At 37.9% G+C, this 14,373-nt stretch overlaps 1 protein-coding gene across 1 annotated transcript in view; it reads right to left on the minus strand.

Annotated features, from left to right (window-relative positions):
* The window catches only part of RFTN1 (raftlin, lipid raft linker 1), a 95,477-nt gene that overhangs the window by 39,852 nt on the left and 41,252 nt on the right, over positions 1 to 14,373 (minus strand). The window contains exon 4 of the mRNA XM_058807336.1: positions 5,180 to 5,288. Coding sequence (XP_058663319.1) covers positions 5,180 to 5,288 — 109 coding nt within the window. The remainder of the gene's footprint in view (positions 1 to 5,179; positions 5,289 to 14,373) is intronic.

Consider the following 14,373-nt stretch of genomic DNA (forward strand, 5'->3'; position numbering starts at 1 on the left):
AAGAGACAAGAATACGACAAATGTTGGAACAGCTATATGAATCCCAGCATTTTTATTATTCTTATTATTATCAGTAAAAAAATTATAATATCAATAATGTTTACATTAGTTATTTTCTAGGAAATTGCAGAGTTTTGTCTTCTCATTTCTTTGTCATGCTGTTAACTTAAAAAATAATCATATAATATTAGGGAGACATTGATATGTTTATCTTCCATATCCTCTTGCCATTTCCTAATTAGATGCTGAAGAGAGTTGAAAAACTCAGAAGCTGAGAGTTCAGAATCATTTCATATTGCTTTCATGCAAAATACAGATATGAGAAGCCCCTTGTTTTGATCACACAAAACAAATTTTCATTCTGATGTGATATGTAGAAAATAAGTGAATCACTCCTCTGACTAGAAGCATTAATGGAAAAGATTTTAAAAACTCTTAAATTTCCCTAGGTATTTAGCTGTTATTTTAGAGGAGAATCAAGGTCCTCCTAAATAGTTCAAGCCTGCTTCGATCTTGCAACTTAAAAGAAGCTGGAGAATGAACCTGTGTCTTAAGAGCAACACTAACACAAAAATTCTTCACCAATTAGAACTGTAACACTGATGCCTCTCCAGAAAACAATGCACATGAGCTAAGACAGCAGTAATTCTGAAAACTCCAAAACAGCTATGGATCAATGGAAGGGGAAAAAAATCAAAAGAGCGGAAAAGAAGGATCTCAATATTTTAATTAAATCGCCAAAGCAGAGAAACATGCAGTGAGAGTGACCTGTAGTTTTTCAGGGGGTGTAGCAGTTCCTTATCCATCCAGTCTCCTGCCTGAGGCTCCCCCAATGAAGGGAGGGCAGGTAACAGCACGGGGATCAAAATGCTCCAAGAAATGTTTCGCCTCTCAGAAGCACACTGAATTCAACTACAGTTCAGCAATGCATATTAATTTCCAGAGCATAAACTAACACTTGAAACATTTTCATGGCATAACTCATGCCAGTTTTACTCCTGGTAACATTTACTTTTCCATAAAACTGTCTAGAGGGCTCAAATACAGTAGATCCTTTCAGCAATGCAGGATGAGAGTTCTTCACACAAGTGTTAGTATTGTACAGCCTTTCTTTCAAAATAGTGCAATTCTCTGCTCAACTTGCCTTTGTAACAGAGAGAACTGGGGGTCACACTAGATCAAGTAGTGGCAGCATCCCTGCAATGTATTCTCTTGGCAGATTCCTCCTTGGGGTCCCATTCACTTACATCTGAGAGGTACCATCGCTTCCATGGCCCAGCAATGCTATTATTTGGCAATAAAATAAATGTCAAGAAACTTACCAGCAAAGTCACTGTATCTGCAAGAGTCAAGATTATTTGTGGGGTGCTTTGGACTACAGAAGTTGTTCTGAGGATCAATTAAGGCAGTGACACGTTACTGGCAGCTTTGGAGCCAGTGGTAATGATTTTTACTCACTGAACTTGACCAAGACACAAGAGAGGGAACAGCAAAGAGCAGATTTGACACACACTGTGTCATCCAGCAGATTTCATGGCACAATAAGCATCACAAAGGTGTTTCATAATGGCAGTCCTGTTACAAGTGGAACCAGTCCACTTCTGAAAATGCAGAACCAATTACTCATCTGTACTGCCTTAGGTTTGCTGAAAGAAATTAGACTCATTTCTGAAGCCATTAAGAACAGACCAGCAGGGAGAGATCCATGTCTAGCCAAAACCACAAAAGATGCCTGCATTTGGATTTCAGTTAAGCTGCATAATTTTTAAACCACGCTCTTCTGTGCTTAACATGCTTCCTACTTCCACAGGGACAAGAAACGTGAATCCTGCAATGGTGTCACACTGAAAAAAAAGACACCATACAAGAATTCCCTTTGATGGTGCATTATTAAGGAGATAGCCAAGGATCCAAAAATGTGCTTCCTAAATTTTAAGAAGTTAAAACTGGGGAGACGTGGTACAGAAAGAATCCTCCATTTCTTAACCTGTCACCAACATGGCAAAAATGTGAACATAAGAGTAAAACCTTCTGCCTGATAGTTCTAGACATGTACCAGATTGTAGATTCTAGACATGTATCAGATTGATACAGAAAAGAGGTCATGAGAAATATATCTGGCATTCACATATGATTGTGTGTCCAAAATAAATCTTTACTTGGGATGTCAGCCTAGCTCCTCCTTCTCTTACTTGTCTCCATGGACTCCAGAGAACACTCTCAGATGAAAACATGATAACAGGATACACAGAAACAAAAAGCAACTTAAGGAAGTAATTAAAAGCTACCCTATTTGACATGAGACATAAGTCTAAATATTACAAAATATGGTATCTTAGAAGTAACATCTCTACTTTCAACAATTTCAGAATGATCTGAGTCCCGGTGATCAAAGTTCAAAAGTTAGCTCTGCTTATTATAAAGCAGGTGAGCAAATCTTTAATGTCTGTTCAGTCTGAGAGCAAAAGACAGCAGTGTTAATACCAATACAGCAGTACAATATGTGCACAACAGTTTAGTTACTTCCTTCACTGCCCACAAATTATGCATCAAAGACACCATGGGACTGTTTGAGCTCTTTAGGACAGGTTAAGTCACTCTAGATCCACATCTAAGTATCAAAGAACAAGCACACTGTGGTGATTTTAAAGTATAGGAAAAGTAGATTTTATGCAACATCATGTCCCCAATATTTAAATGTTCCCCGTCTTGCCATAGCCAGAAACCATGGCAGAAAAGCAGCAGAGACAATGGAGAACTGCAATGATGCCCAGCAGCACAGAAAGAGCTCAGCCACAGAACAAAGGTTTGACCAGAGAGTCTTCTTTGGCATTTCCTAAATGTTTTATAGTCAACATTCTACTGAAACACTTTGTTTTGGTGAGCAAGAAGCATTCTGCAGGTAAAACAACCTCCTTGTTACACATTATATAGAGCTATAGAAGAAAAGCACATATTACCTATTGTAAAATTGTGTTGTGTTTGCAGAAGGAAGCAGTTAATATTCAATATTAAGTACAATTTCAATGCAACAAAAAGTCAATCCAGAAAACATATTAAAATTGCATCCATGTTCAAACTCAAGGTAAGTCATATTTGCTCAGCAGCGCACAATAAAATGAATAAAATTAATTTTCTTGGTGTATAGGAAATTTTTAGTAAGCTCAGGGAGAAAATTTTGACTTATTCTATTTTGAAAATATAGCTATTCTATTTGGTTAGCAGTTTTTTAAATACAGTAACTGGCAATACACTAAGATACTAAAACTGCTAAAAGGCTCTGTAATGAACAGCTTCTGAAAAAATAAAGGATTTCCCTATTCAATTAAAACATTCTATTAACTTCAATTGTATTCCACAGTTTGAGAAGAATTATAAGGCTGTTCATTTTTTAAAGAAAGGAAATGCCTTCTCTAACAGCTTTTTATTACTACTTTGTTTGAAGAATATCCTTTATTTTTCCATTTATTTTGTTTGTAAACACGATTTATATCTGGTTTATATGCCCTTAAAAGCAATGGATATTTTTGTTGCTCAGACAAATTAGTTAATATGACAATTAATTCCTACTCCCAAACAAGTCTTGTTTCCTGAGTTAGATTTACATGAAAGTGTTGAGACTTTCACAATGTGCATAATCAGATACAGTGACACAGCATGCACTTGACAGCAACAGCTTCAAAGAACTTCAAATTTCTCTACATCAAATAACATCTAAGGCTGAGCGACATACTCAACCTACAGAGAAACTGTAAATATACATTCTAGCTATTAAAATTTAAATTATTATCTTTCAAAAAGGGATCTTCATAACCCCACAATCAAATGGCTTCTATCAACAGCAACATTTCCATGTCTAGAAAAGCATTCTAAAGAGTCTCAGAATTGGATATTTATGGAAATGAGATGACTCCTGGATTGTCATTTTGTTTTCATGTTATCCATACTCTTTCTGAAGTTACAAATGCAAAGACATTTTCTGTTTCAATGATGCACAATTTTGCTACCAGTTGTGACAGTTATGCCTATTATTCTACTCTGACTCAAAGAAGTGAAGAACAAAATCAAACATGTTGAAACTGGTACACAATAACTACACCAGTTTTTCCTAAGTATGAATATATTGAAATAATCCAAGATAACATCAGAATAGTAGTGTAATGACACAGTTCGACCTGAAACAAAATTTGGGCTCACATTTTTGAATGCTGTATGTGTTCAGAAAACTTCAGTTTGTTCTGATACCAAAATCTATATATATTTCAGCATCAAATAGTTACAGCTACATTATTTTAATCCAGTTCTTAAAATTCAGAGTAAAAATAGAAGACTGAAGATCAGTGTAGTCTGTCAAGCTGAGTCCCCATCAAGCTCATAACGCCTGTGCTGTAGTTTATTCTAAAAATTTTATTAACTATTATCACTGCAAATGGACTAAAGCTAGGGAAGCGTGCCTACTCACACCCTGTGGCTAAATAAATACACTACTCAGTGCTAGTTTATATAACATGCAACAGGACACAACAGATGCTGCAGAATTTAAAACAAGCACAATGTGAATCTGTTTTCACTAAAATGGACATAACCTGCTAATTTCCAGTCTGGCAGAATATTATAGTGTCAAAAATAATTTTAAAAAGAAGGCCATAGATAAAGAATCGCAGGGTTCTCTTCAAATTCCCTAATATATATTTAATACTTAATTGAAAGCAACAGTATTCTGGTTCACAAAAGTATCAGGGTTACCAATACCAGCTCTATGAAACACCATGTGATACTGAAACAAAATTAAATAATCTGGGGGATAAAAGGCCTTTTAGGTAAAGCACTATCCAACTGGATATCTGGATACTAAAACCAGAAACTATATATATTGTTTCAACATAAAATGCACATTGTAGGACCATCTTCTGCATTGATATCATCTGTGGGAGGTCATTTTCCTGTGACACTACAAATAAGTTTTTAATAATAATAGGATCAAACTTGTTTCTCTCAAGAAGTATAACTGCTGTTGAGATACTTTAAATTACAAAACAACAAATTCTAGTCCAGTATTCCAGGTGGTCCAAGTGATGCATATTCCTACTGCCAAACTGACAGAACTAGGAACAGTAATTATAGTGCAAATAAAAGCATACTGTGTTCTGGGGGGTTCCCCCCTTTTCTTTTTACTCACTTTCTTAATAAAATCAGGCATCTCCTTTTTCTGTGAAAGGTGGTTTAAAGAGGAGCAGCATTCTACCTCCAACACATATCCTTCACTATTGACGTCACCTTTTGAAGACCTAAAGAGGCAGACAGAAAAGAAGAATCAATTTCTGTTGTTACACTGGATACCCAGACATCCCATTTATATGTATTCCTCCTGCAGAGCCAAACTTCAGACAAAGCTTCGGTTCCAATACATTCCTCCCACTGAGGTCAGTACAGTCATGACAAGTGGCAGCTACAGTATGTGACCCACATGCTAGGGGAGCAGATCACACCAATGACCACCAATGGTGGGATGCTTCAGGGATTTCCAGATTTCTTTTTCTGTCCAAGAAACATTTTGGCAGCCTGGCATCTATGGCCAACACCAAGGAGATGCACGGGTGATAAAGCTCAGGATACACAAAAAGAAGGTTCCAATGCTATGGTCCGACAGATGGTCTGCACCCCATAAGATGCATTTCAGACAGCAATTAAAAGAAACCCCTTCTCTTTATCTAGAACTATTCCAAGAGAACATCTAAAATCAGGGGCTAATCAAAATAGTTTAACCTTCAGTCTTAGCTTATGTTCTGTTTTCAAGAAATGTAAAGCTGTGCCTGAAGTCCCCTTCTCTTGCAGAAGAGACTAACTCCTAAAATAATTCAAAGCAAATGCCATCTGCCATATGCATTTGCTGAACAAATGAGCACTGTGGAAATAAGGTATTGGTCAAAATACGCCAAGGGAATATTTGGAAGTTATACTGAATGATCTTCAGGAACAGTCTGCAGACACTGCTACTGAAGGCAGTTTTCATCTCCTCCTGCCTCCCATGAAAGGAAACTGATACACCTGACCAATAGAGGATGTCTAGACAATCATTTGCTTTCTCAGTTTTTCAGAAGAACACATGGAAGAATATTAAAAATAAAAGCAAGCTTGTCATTCTTGGGATCAGTAACAAAGCAGTTAACTAACATTTCCCAGAGAATCAAAAGATCAAGTTCCAGCAGTTGTTTGATGCCTGGCTACCTAGAGGACAGAAAGAAAGGTACTGAAGTTTGAACTGGGAGTGCTGAGGAAGCAGCAAAACAGGGGCTGGGCAGGCTTGCCATGCTTGCAAAAGCCAGCCTGTGCAAAAGGCCTGTTCTGGGGACCGGGACTGTGTGACACAAAGCTTCAGCTGCAGATGGTCCCAGGGGCTTTCCCGAGACACTTGCAGTTCCCCGGAGCCGTGCGGTGCGTGGGCTGCTGACTGCAAACTGCCAGTGTTTCCTAGGCAATGCTGCAGACATCTGCTACATCTGATCCTCCCACTTTCACACAGGCCACACTCTCACCTCGTTGCTCTTATCTCACTTATACCTGAACAGGTGGTAGCAGACTGTGCATTGTTTGGTAACACTTAAGACCTTTCTCTATAATTGTTTTTTCCCTCTTTTCTAGGTTCTTCTTACAACCTGTGCTTCCATTCTCTACTTCATTCTGGACAAAAATTTTAACAAAGTGTTAAAATAGAAGTTAAAGTGTTCATGAAAACTCTCCAAACATCTTTATAGAATTTACACAGGTCATTACTGGGGGGCTAACAGTATTCCAGAACAACTCCTCTGCAACAGGCACACATAAATTAACTTAAGAGCAAGAACAACTTTGTCAAGAAAATAAAAAATCATTTTGAGAGGCACAACATGTGTACTGCAGAGAATCATTTTTGCTGTTCTAAAGTCCTAGATAAGAAAATCCATCCTGTGCAGATTTTCTGCCACTGATGAACTTGAGAACATAAAAATAAACTTTAGAAATCCTCCCTGCTACTGTACTTACAACCAGACCTACTTTTTTTTTTTTTTAGTCTGAATATGACAAACAGGAAAAGTAGCCCTGATGTTATCTAGCCACATTCTAGACAGAAATAATATGAACTAGGGCACTCTAATGCTCAAGCAATCAATTAACTATCAATGCTGCCACTCAACACTGTAAAGTCAAGTCCATACAACATCAAGTGGAGCAAATGCAACTCTCCAGTGCTTTGGCTGTTGTATAACTACAAACCAGAGGTGTGGTACCAACAGGCAGCAAGGAACCAAGCCCTTTTTAGACAACCAATTCCATCTTAAGGGGACAACTGCATAACACTATAAATGCAAGGAACAAATACTTCCACTATTTCCCTTCTTGGATAGAAGCTCCCTTCCAGCCCAACTGAGGAAGCCACTCCCCTCCCTGAGACTGTAAAATGCTGCAGCTCAAATTCAAAGTCAAGATATCAAATCCAGGAAATTAAGTATGTGTCATGCTATTTTATGTGCCCACCCATTTGGCAAAGGCTGTTCATAACTCTGGCACTGCTGTGACCCACATGAAAATTCACTATTCTAATTCCTCTGAAAGAATGAGACAGACTGCATTTTAAAGTCTAAATCCCCTGGCTACCTGAAAAAGAAAATCCTTTTCAACCTGTATTGATAAAGTTTATAGACAGGTATAAGGAAGAGAGAAGCTGGCCTTGAACCACTCTCTCCTAATTCCTTTCCTCCCCCTGAACAGCTCTCTGAGCTCTGATTTTGTGCAATTTTTTGAGGACTTGCTTCCAACCTCTCTGAAAGGAGTAAGAGTTATCTGAGATACAGATTATATGCATAAAAATATAGTGCTTATTACTGCAGCTGCTTAAAATGTCCTGTTTAACTCCTTTAAAAAGCACTTAACTTTAAAATACACTTGCTGCTTGAAAATATTTAATTGGAGACAATTTACTCCTTCTGTAGCAGTTTAGAGGCTACCTCTGCACTGGGGCTCATGAAAGAAATGGCATCAAATATGATTGCACTCTGTTATGAACATTATTTTACAGAACACACTTAACAGATCCTACTAAAGGCTATAAAATCCTTAGTTAATATCTTCCAATAGAAAGACTCTCTATTTCCAAGAAGTATTTTTCCATGCTCTCAAGTAAATTATGTCTGTATTTGTTAAAAGCAAGTCTTTGTTTATACTGGTAGTTTTTACCTTTTTAGGAAAGATTTAAAAGCCTGCTATTCTGTCAAAAACAAACAGAACAAGAGCCATACCTTTTCATGTGAAAATAATAAATACCTGTGGATGTCACAAAAATAATTTTCTGAGTAAAGCTACGTGGGCAAGGAATTGTTTCCAGTCTCTATGCAATAAACAGTGCATTTCATATGTGTATCAAAAAGTAGTCATAAATATCATAAAAGTCTCTCATTAAACTCTTCAAATATTATTAGTACAGCCATAGAGAAAGTGATAATTATAGATACAGCTAAATTCTGTATTAACAGAAATTAATATCATCTTAGTTTTATTAATTTAATGGGACTATTTTAGGACCACTTTCATTAGAAACTATGAAGCAGGACCCCCATAAAATCTATCAAGATCCCAGAAGCCAGAGAAAAAGTCCAAAGAGCACAGTTCTGTGCACTTGCATTCTTCTGCTCTCTTCTGAAAAAAGACTGATGTCAATTGTGAGAAATAACCCAATAATCCATACCCAGGAGTCTCTTACCAGTTTTATAGCACAGGATGTTACTGGGAGTCCAACATATAAAATACTTTAAAATTAAAGCAATGGTTTATGTAAAGCTGATTTTCACTTTCCCATCATAAAATATTTCTCAACAAAAAGGAGAAAAGAGAAATGCTGAGATCAGTTTAGTCAAAAAAATATGTAAGCTCCAGCAGTTCTGAAGATCTTCCTTTTCTTCTGGATGCACAGTCATCAAGTTCTTCATTTTCTTTTCCTCCTCCTAAGTTGGAAAACTGAATCTTCCTCCCTTCAATCCTACAAACATTTGGGTGTTTTGTATTACCTTTATTCCTCTGATTTAAAAAATGGCTGGGTTAATTAAAAAAGGTCCAGCTCTGAGAGCAGCACACCTGGATACACAAATGCTGTGCCCTTCCTGGAAGGCAGGATGAACTGGAGAAGCTGCTACGTCCAGACTCACTACAACACCCTGTACTCACTGTTACACGTTTGGGATGCCTGAGAGGGAACACAAGGGACAGTGTGAACAACACCAGCACTTTCCCTGCAGTGAGGAAGGACCCTGGGTTTAATTTGTTTTTGTTATATATTGTTTGTTTATCATTAACAATTTTCCTGGAGAAGGGCTCTTCTGCCACTGAAGGTAAACTCAGAGCTCACCATGGACAACCTTAATCATAGGATGGCAAAGAGTTGAGGTGGAATTTCAGTCTACCTGATGCTGAGCAGAGGGTCAGCATTCACAGGCCTGGTGGTGTGGGGGTAGAGGGTACCCTTAAATTTTACCAATATGGAAAGGGCTGAGGACCACAGACTTCCAAAAAGTGTAATCCTGAATCCTGAACAGGGCTTCTAGTGCCACTAAACAAGAAGATTGTACATTGAATAAATAAGATTTTAACTTATAATTGGAAATTCACTGGCCAAAAATATGTTACAATGGTTGTTTCACTAGGTTGTCATTTCCTGCACAGCTGTTTGCTGTTAAGCACCATTTCATGGTAGAAAAACCATAACCAGCTGTGGAGAACCAGTAACTCATGCAGTAACTATTAAAGCTGACAACTTGGTGTCCCTTACAGACTGGATTTCCAGCCCTTTTCAGATACAAGAAGGAACTGAAGAAGCCAACATTTGGTCCTAATCTTCCTGAAGTTCCCAATGCCCATGAGCTCAGCATGCCAAAACACACTTGCAAAACTGCAGAGATGCTCTAAAATTACTATTTCATTAAGATGATGCTAAGAATGTGAGCAGAGTTTTGAGATTTTCCACTACACAGGAATAGCTCTACCACTCAAATAGAACTGTACATTCATAACAAACTGGTCCACATTACAAGAACAGTAAAACCACACCGAAGTGATTAACATGAGCAGCTGATATCTCTACAATTTCAGGTTAAATTTCCAGCAAAATTAGAGTATCTGAAAACCAAGAACTCAACAACTAAAAATCCATAGGTTTTATGATGCCCAGCCAAAAACCACACACCATTTTTTATAAAAATAGAAGCAGGTATATTGCATGCTAAGAGCCAAGTCTAACCCATGTGACACTTTTTTAATGTTATTACCTAAACGTTTTCTTTATTATAGGAAATCTTATCACTGGAATAAATATTATTTGTTAGTAAAATTTATAAACTTTTTTTAATGACAGTATATAAAGTTTCTTCAGAAAAGTTTGGGCATGTATTGGTACACAGGCATCTTTAATGTGCAGTGTTTATAATTTTCAGAATACAGATGAAAGGACATTTATTTTGAGTCATTGTTAGAAGTTATTGTGAGGAAATAAGTATTTCTTTGAACTTGTAACAGATAACAAGCCTTCAAAACTCAAACCATTGTCCTTTGAGCTAAAAGAAGATAACTGTTGACTCTTGGGCATGGAATAAATATTATCTTTTCATTAAGTTGAAATCAGCCTGCTGAGAGCAACAACACAGACTACATTTGCACACAAACCTGTATGATCCCTAATGCTCATGAAGGCAAATTCAGACATTTCTCATCTTCAAGCTTAAATCCTACATGAAAACCAAATAGACACATACACACAGAGATGCATTTATATTCAAAATAAAAATATATTTTATCTATGCAAAGTACCCACTTTCACCAAAGTGAAAACACCAAAGAGAAATACCAGCAAAATCAGGAAACTGTAAAAATCTTTGTTTACTATTAAACTTTTGAACTCAGTCTGTCATATTCCTTCGCAGATAAATAGAGTTGTTGTTATCCAACTGATGATAGTTTGAATTTGTCAGGACTAACAGATACAGGAATTATAGAAATAGAATTAGAATCATCTCATCAAATGAATCTCTACAACACTCGACACCTCATTATTTTGCAGAAAGGGAAAACAGCTGCAAAGCTGTTTGAGGTCAAAACAGAAATTTAGAACATTCAGAAACTCTAAAAAAATTATGATTAAATTAAACTACTTAGTCTACTTCTGCAGTGCAATGCTTCCCTGTTGGTTGCTTTACTGACTGAAGGCAAAACCTGTAGATGGTACATCCTAAGACACAGTTGGAACAATGGAGAGAAATTCTTTGGAATACCATTTATATCCCCTGCTTCTCTATCATGGTGCAATAAAGCATCTGCAAACATGTGCAGACAGTTTGTGAGCCCCAGATCCTGTACCTTTCCTGGTAAAAGAGAATGGAGGTTGCTTTCCAGTGCTGAACACTTAGAAAGGGACATCAAAACATTTTAACTGACACTGAATTTTGAAACTTTAAGATACCAGACAGGGGTATCACACTACAGATTGCTGGGAACAAGTTAAAGCTGCTTTGTGCTATGGTTTTGTTGTAATTTTGTTTAGGGGCTGACTTAGCAATTTCTCTACAGGAAACAGATAACCTGCAACAGCCACAAGCTGTCCAAAATAAGAATGCACCCAAGATGCCTGCACAAAGATTGTTAAAAAAAAAATAGCCAGTGAGTGTGGAAATAAAAGGTCAAGAAGAAAAAGGTTATTGCAGACACAAAGAACTACTGATTTCTGCTCCTGGGGGAATGTAAGAATGTGTTATTCTCCTCATCTTGGTTAGCCAGGACCTCCCAAACACACGGACCTCCCCCCACTCCTTCCATCAGCAGAGTGCCACTGTCACACGTTCACACTTTTCAGGTACCAGCTTTTATTCCCTTTCCTGAGATTCTAAGTGTAAATCAGTGTGAATCTACTCTTCTCAAGCAGGAGTGTGAACAGCAGGCCACACCTACGCTTCACTCTTGGGGCTTTCCCTAAATTCAGAAAAAAAAAAAAATCTGCAAAAACCAGGACTCAGAGTTTTCTTCACACAACTGATACAAGATTCTTCAAGATTTCTTCCTCAAGAAACCCACATACCTCAGAACTCAGCACAGACAATAGAACAGACAACTGCCTTTGAGTTAAGTCCACTGAAATTTAGAGGGGGAAATAAAGTATTCATGAGCATTGAATGTATTATTCTTTTATCTGACTATATTCTATGTGACTTTCAAACCACTTTCCAATCAACTGCTTAGTGTACACCATGCCATCAGATGCTACAGAAATATTTAAATTTATTATATTAAATTTAATGAGAGCAGTGGCAGAGTTTTTTAATAACTTGTTAGGCTACCTTCATGCCCAGTGCCTCTAAAGAGTTAAACACCCCTACATTTATTTCACTTACTTTAATTGAACGTGATGCCTTCTGCAATGCAAACAATTACATTGTTGATTTTTTAAAAAGCTGTCCCTTAATTCCACAGTTTCCCTAACACTTTCAGTGGACAATCCTTGATTTTCAACATGTACACCTTCCATACATGATAGGGATGTGTCTTCAAACGTCCTACAGCAGGAATGACTCCTATTTCCGTATTTACCACAAATGATTACATAGCCAAGATAACAAAGCCAGCAAAACCAGATTAAACAGAAAGCTATCAAAGTGACTTTAAAAGTCACCTTAATGTACAATGCCATTGCAAATTCACTAGGAATATTGTGAAGCTACACGACAATGGCAAAATAGGATAAAAATAACACTAACAGGTGACTTCCATGAATTCTAATGCACAACGTGCCTCAGCACTACCTTTTCCATTTTATTGTTGAACAAATTCAGGCACTGCAAATCTCACTGACAGCAGCAGCATGGTGTTCCTGATATCCCTCAGCTGCTGCAGCTGGCACAGCCTCTTCCAACCTTTGGGGGGGCAGAGCTATAAAACTAAGTCCTCAAAGCACAAATCAACAGTATTAATTTTAAACCATAAAACTGACACAGGTGCAACGCCGACTAAAGACTAATTCAAGCATTCAGTCTCTGTATAGATGGAATTGGCATTAATTACTGTAGGCACTAATGCAACAATTTTATTTCTGTTCCATTCAGAGAACAAAAAAAGGAAGGTGGAAAACACACTCTGTATCTGCCAGACAATGGACAGATGAAGTGCAGAGTGTTGGAGCCACCTGGGGTAAAACACCTGCAGTGAGAAAAGAGCTGCAGCCTCAGGTGTTCTGCAGGAAGTGCCCAGGCCTCCCAAGGATGGGCTCCACACCAAGGTACAGAGTTTTTTATGACTCTAGGCTCCCCATAAACACCATACCACCAAAGGGATGGATTTGTACTCCACAGCATAAGTGATGTCACCAGTGATCCTACAACTGTGGCTGGACTACTTTTACTCCTAAAATCTTATGACAGAAATAAACATTCATCTGATCTTAGCCTAAGCAGATCTAATTTCTACCCATGATTTAACTGTGATATACAAAGACTGCCTTGAGATGACAAGACACCTGACAGTCCTCAGGGGGAAAAATATAATTTCATCATTATCAGCAGTGTGATGAGAAAGGTTAATTAAAACAATTACAGTAGGTCTTTCTTCTTCATTCTGTTAGATATTTTCAGTCCCCAGCTGTTTGTGGAATGACATGAACTTGCAGTTCAGATACAGGTGGTCTCTATGCAGGCCATAGTTATCTGAAATCTGTGCAACACCCACTCTCTTCATCACACTTGGCAATGCAAATATTTGTTGCACTCACACACTATGGGAGAAGCTGCTTCCATACTCTCAGCCAAACTCAGGAACATCTAAGCTACATGAAACATCAAACTGATGTAATTTCCCTTTTGGTACCTGTTTTTTTCCTGCTTCACCACGTCCCTTCCGCTTCCCTAGGCAGTCAAAAATGACAGATAAGAAAATGCAGAGAAATGGACTGTGACTGTAAAAGGAAATATAATTGGTTCAGGACTCTCTCCTGTCTTCAGTTTTGTACAGTCATTTACAGCTGTCTAAAGCCTGTGACACTGGCACCCAAGTGAGTGAGCAGGCAATTAATATTTTGTACTCCTCCACGATCCCTCTGCACAGAAGTGAACTACTGGACACAGTGTGAGAGCAGTGACACTGAGCACTCTGGCTTGAGGACCACATCAGTGAGAAGGAATGGGCTCTTCCCTGACAGGCCTTCAGAGCTCAGACCTAGAAGATGTTGAACCCTCAAGACCCCTAACCAACAGAAGGCCTTAAGCACTTATTTAGCGTTACAAACTCATGCATGTAAATGTTTTCATTGCTTGCAGCATGTGTAGGCAGGGAAGACAAGGCCTCAAAACCAAGCAATCTCAGCCCACC

This window comes from Ammospiza caudacuta, chromosome 1, assembly GCF_027887145.1.
Source record: "Ammospiza caudacuta isolate bAmmCau1 chromosome 1, bAmmCau1.pri, whole genome shotgun sequence".
Classification (NCBI taxonomy): Eukaryota; Metazoa; Chordata; class Aves; order Passeriformes; family Passerellidae; genus Ammospiza; species Ammospiza caudacuta.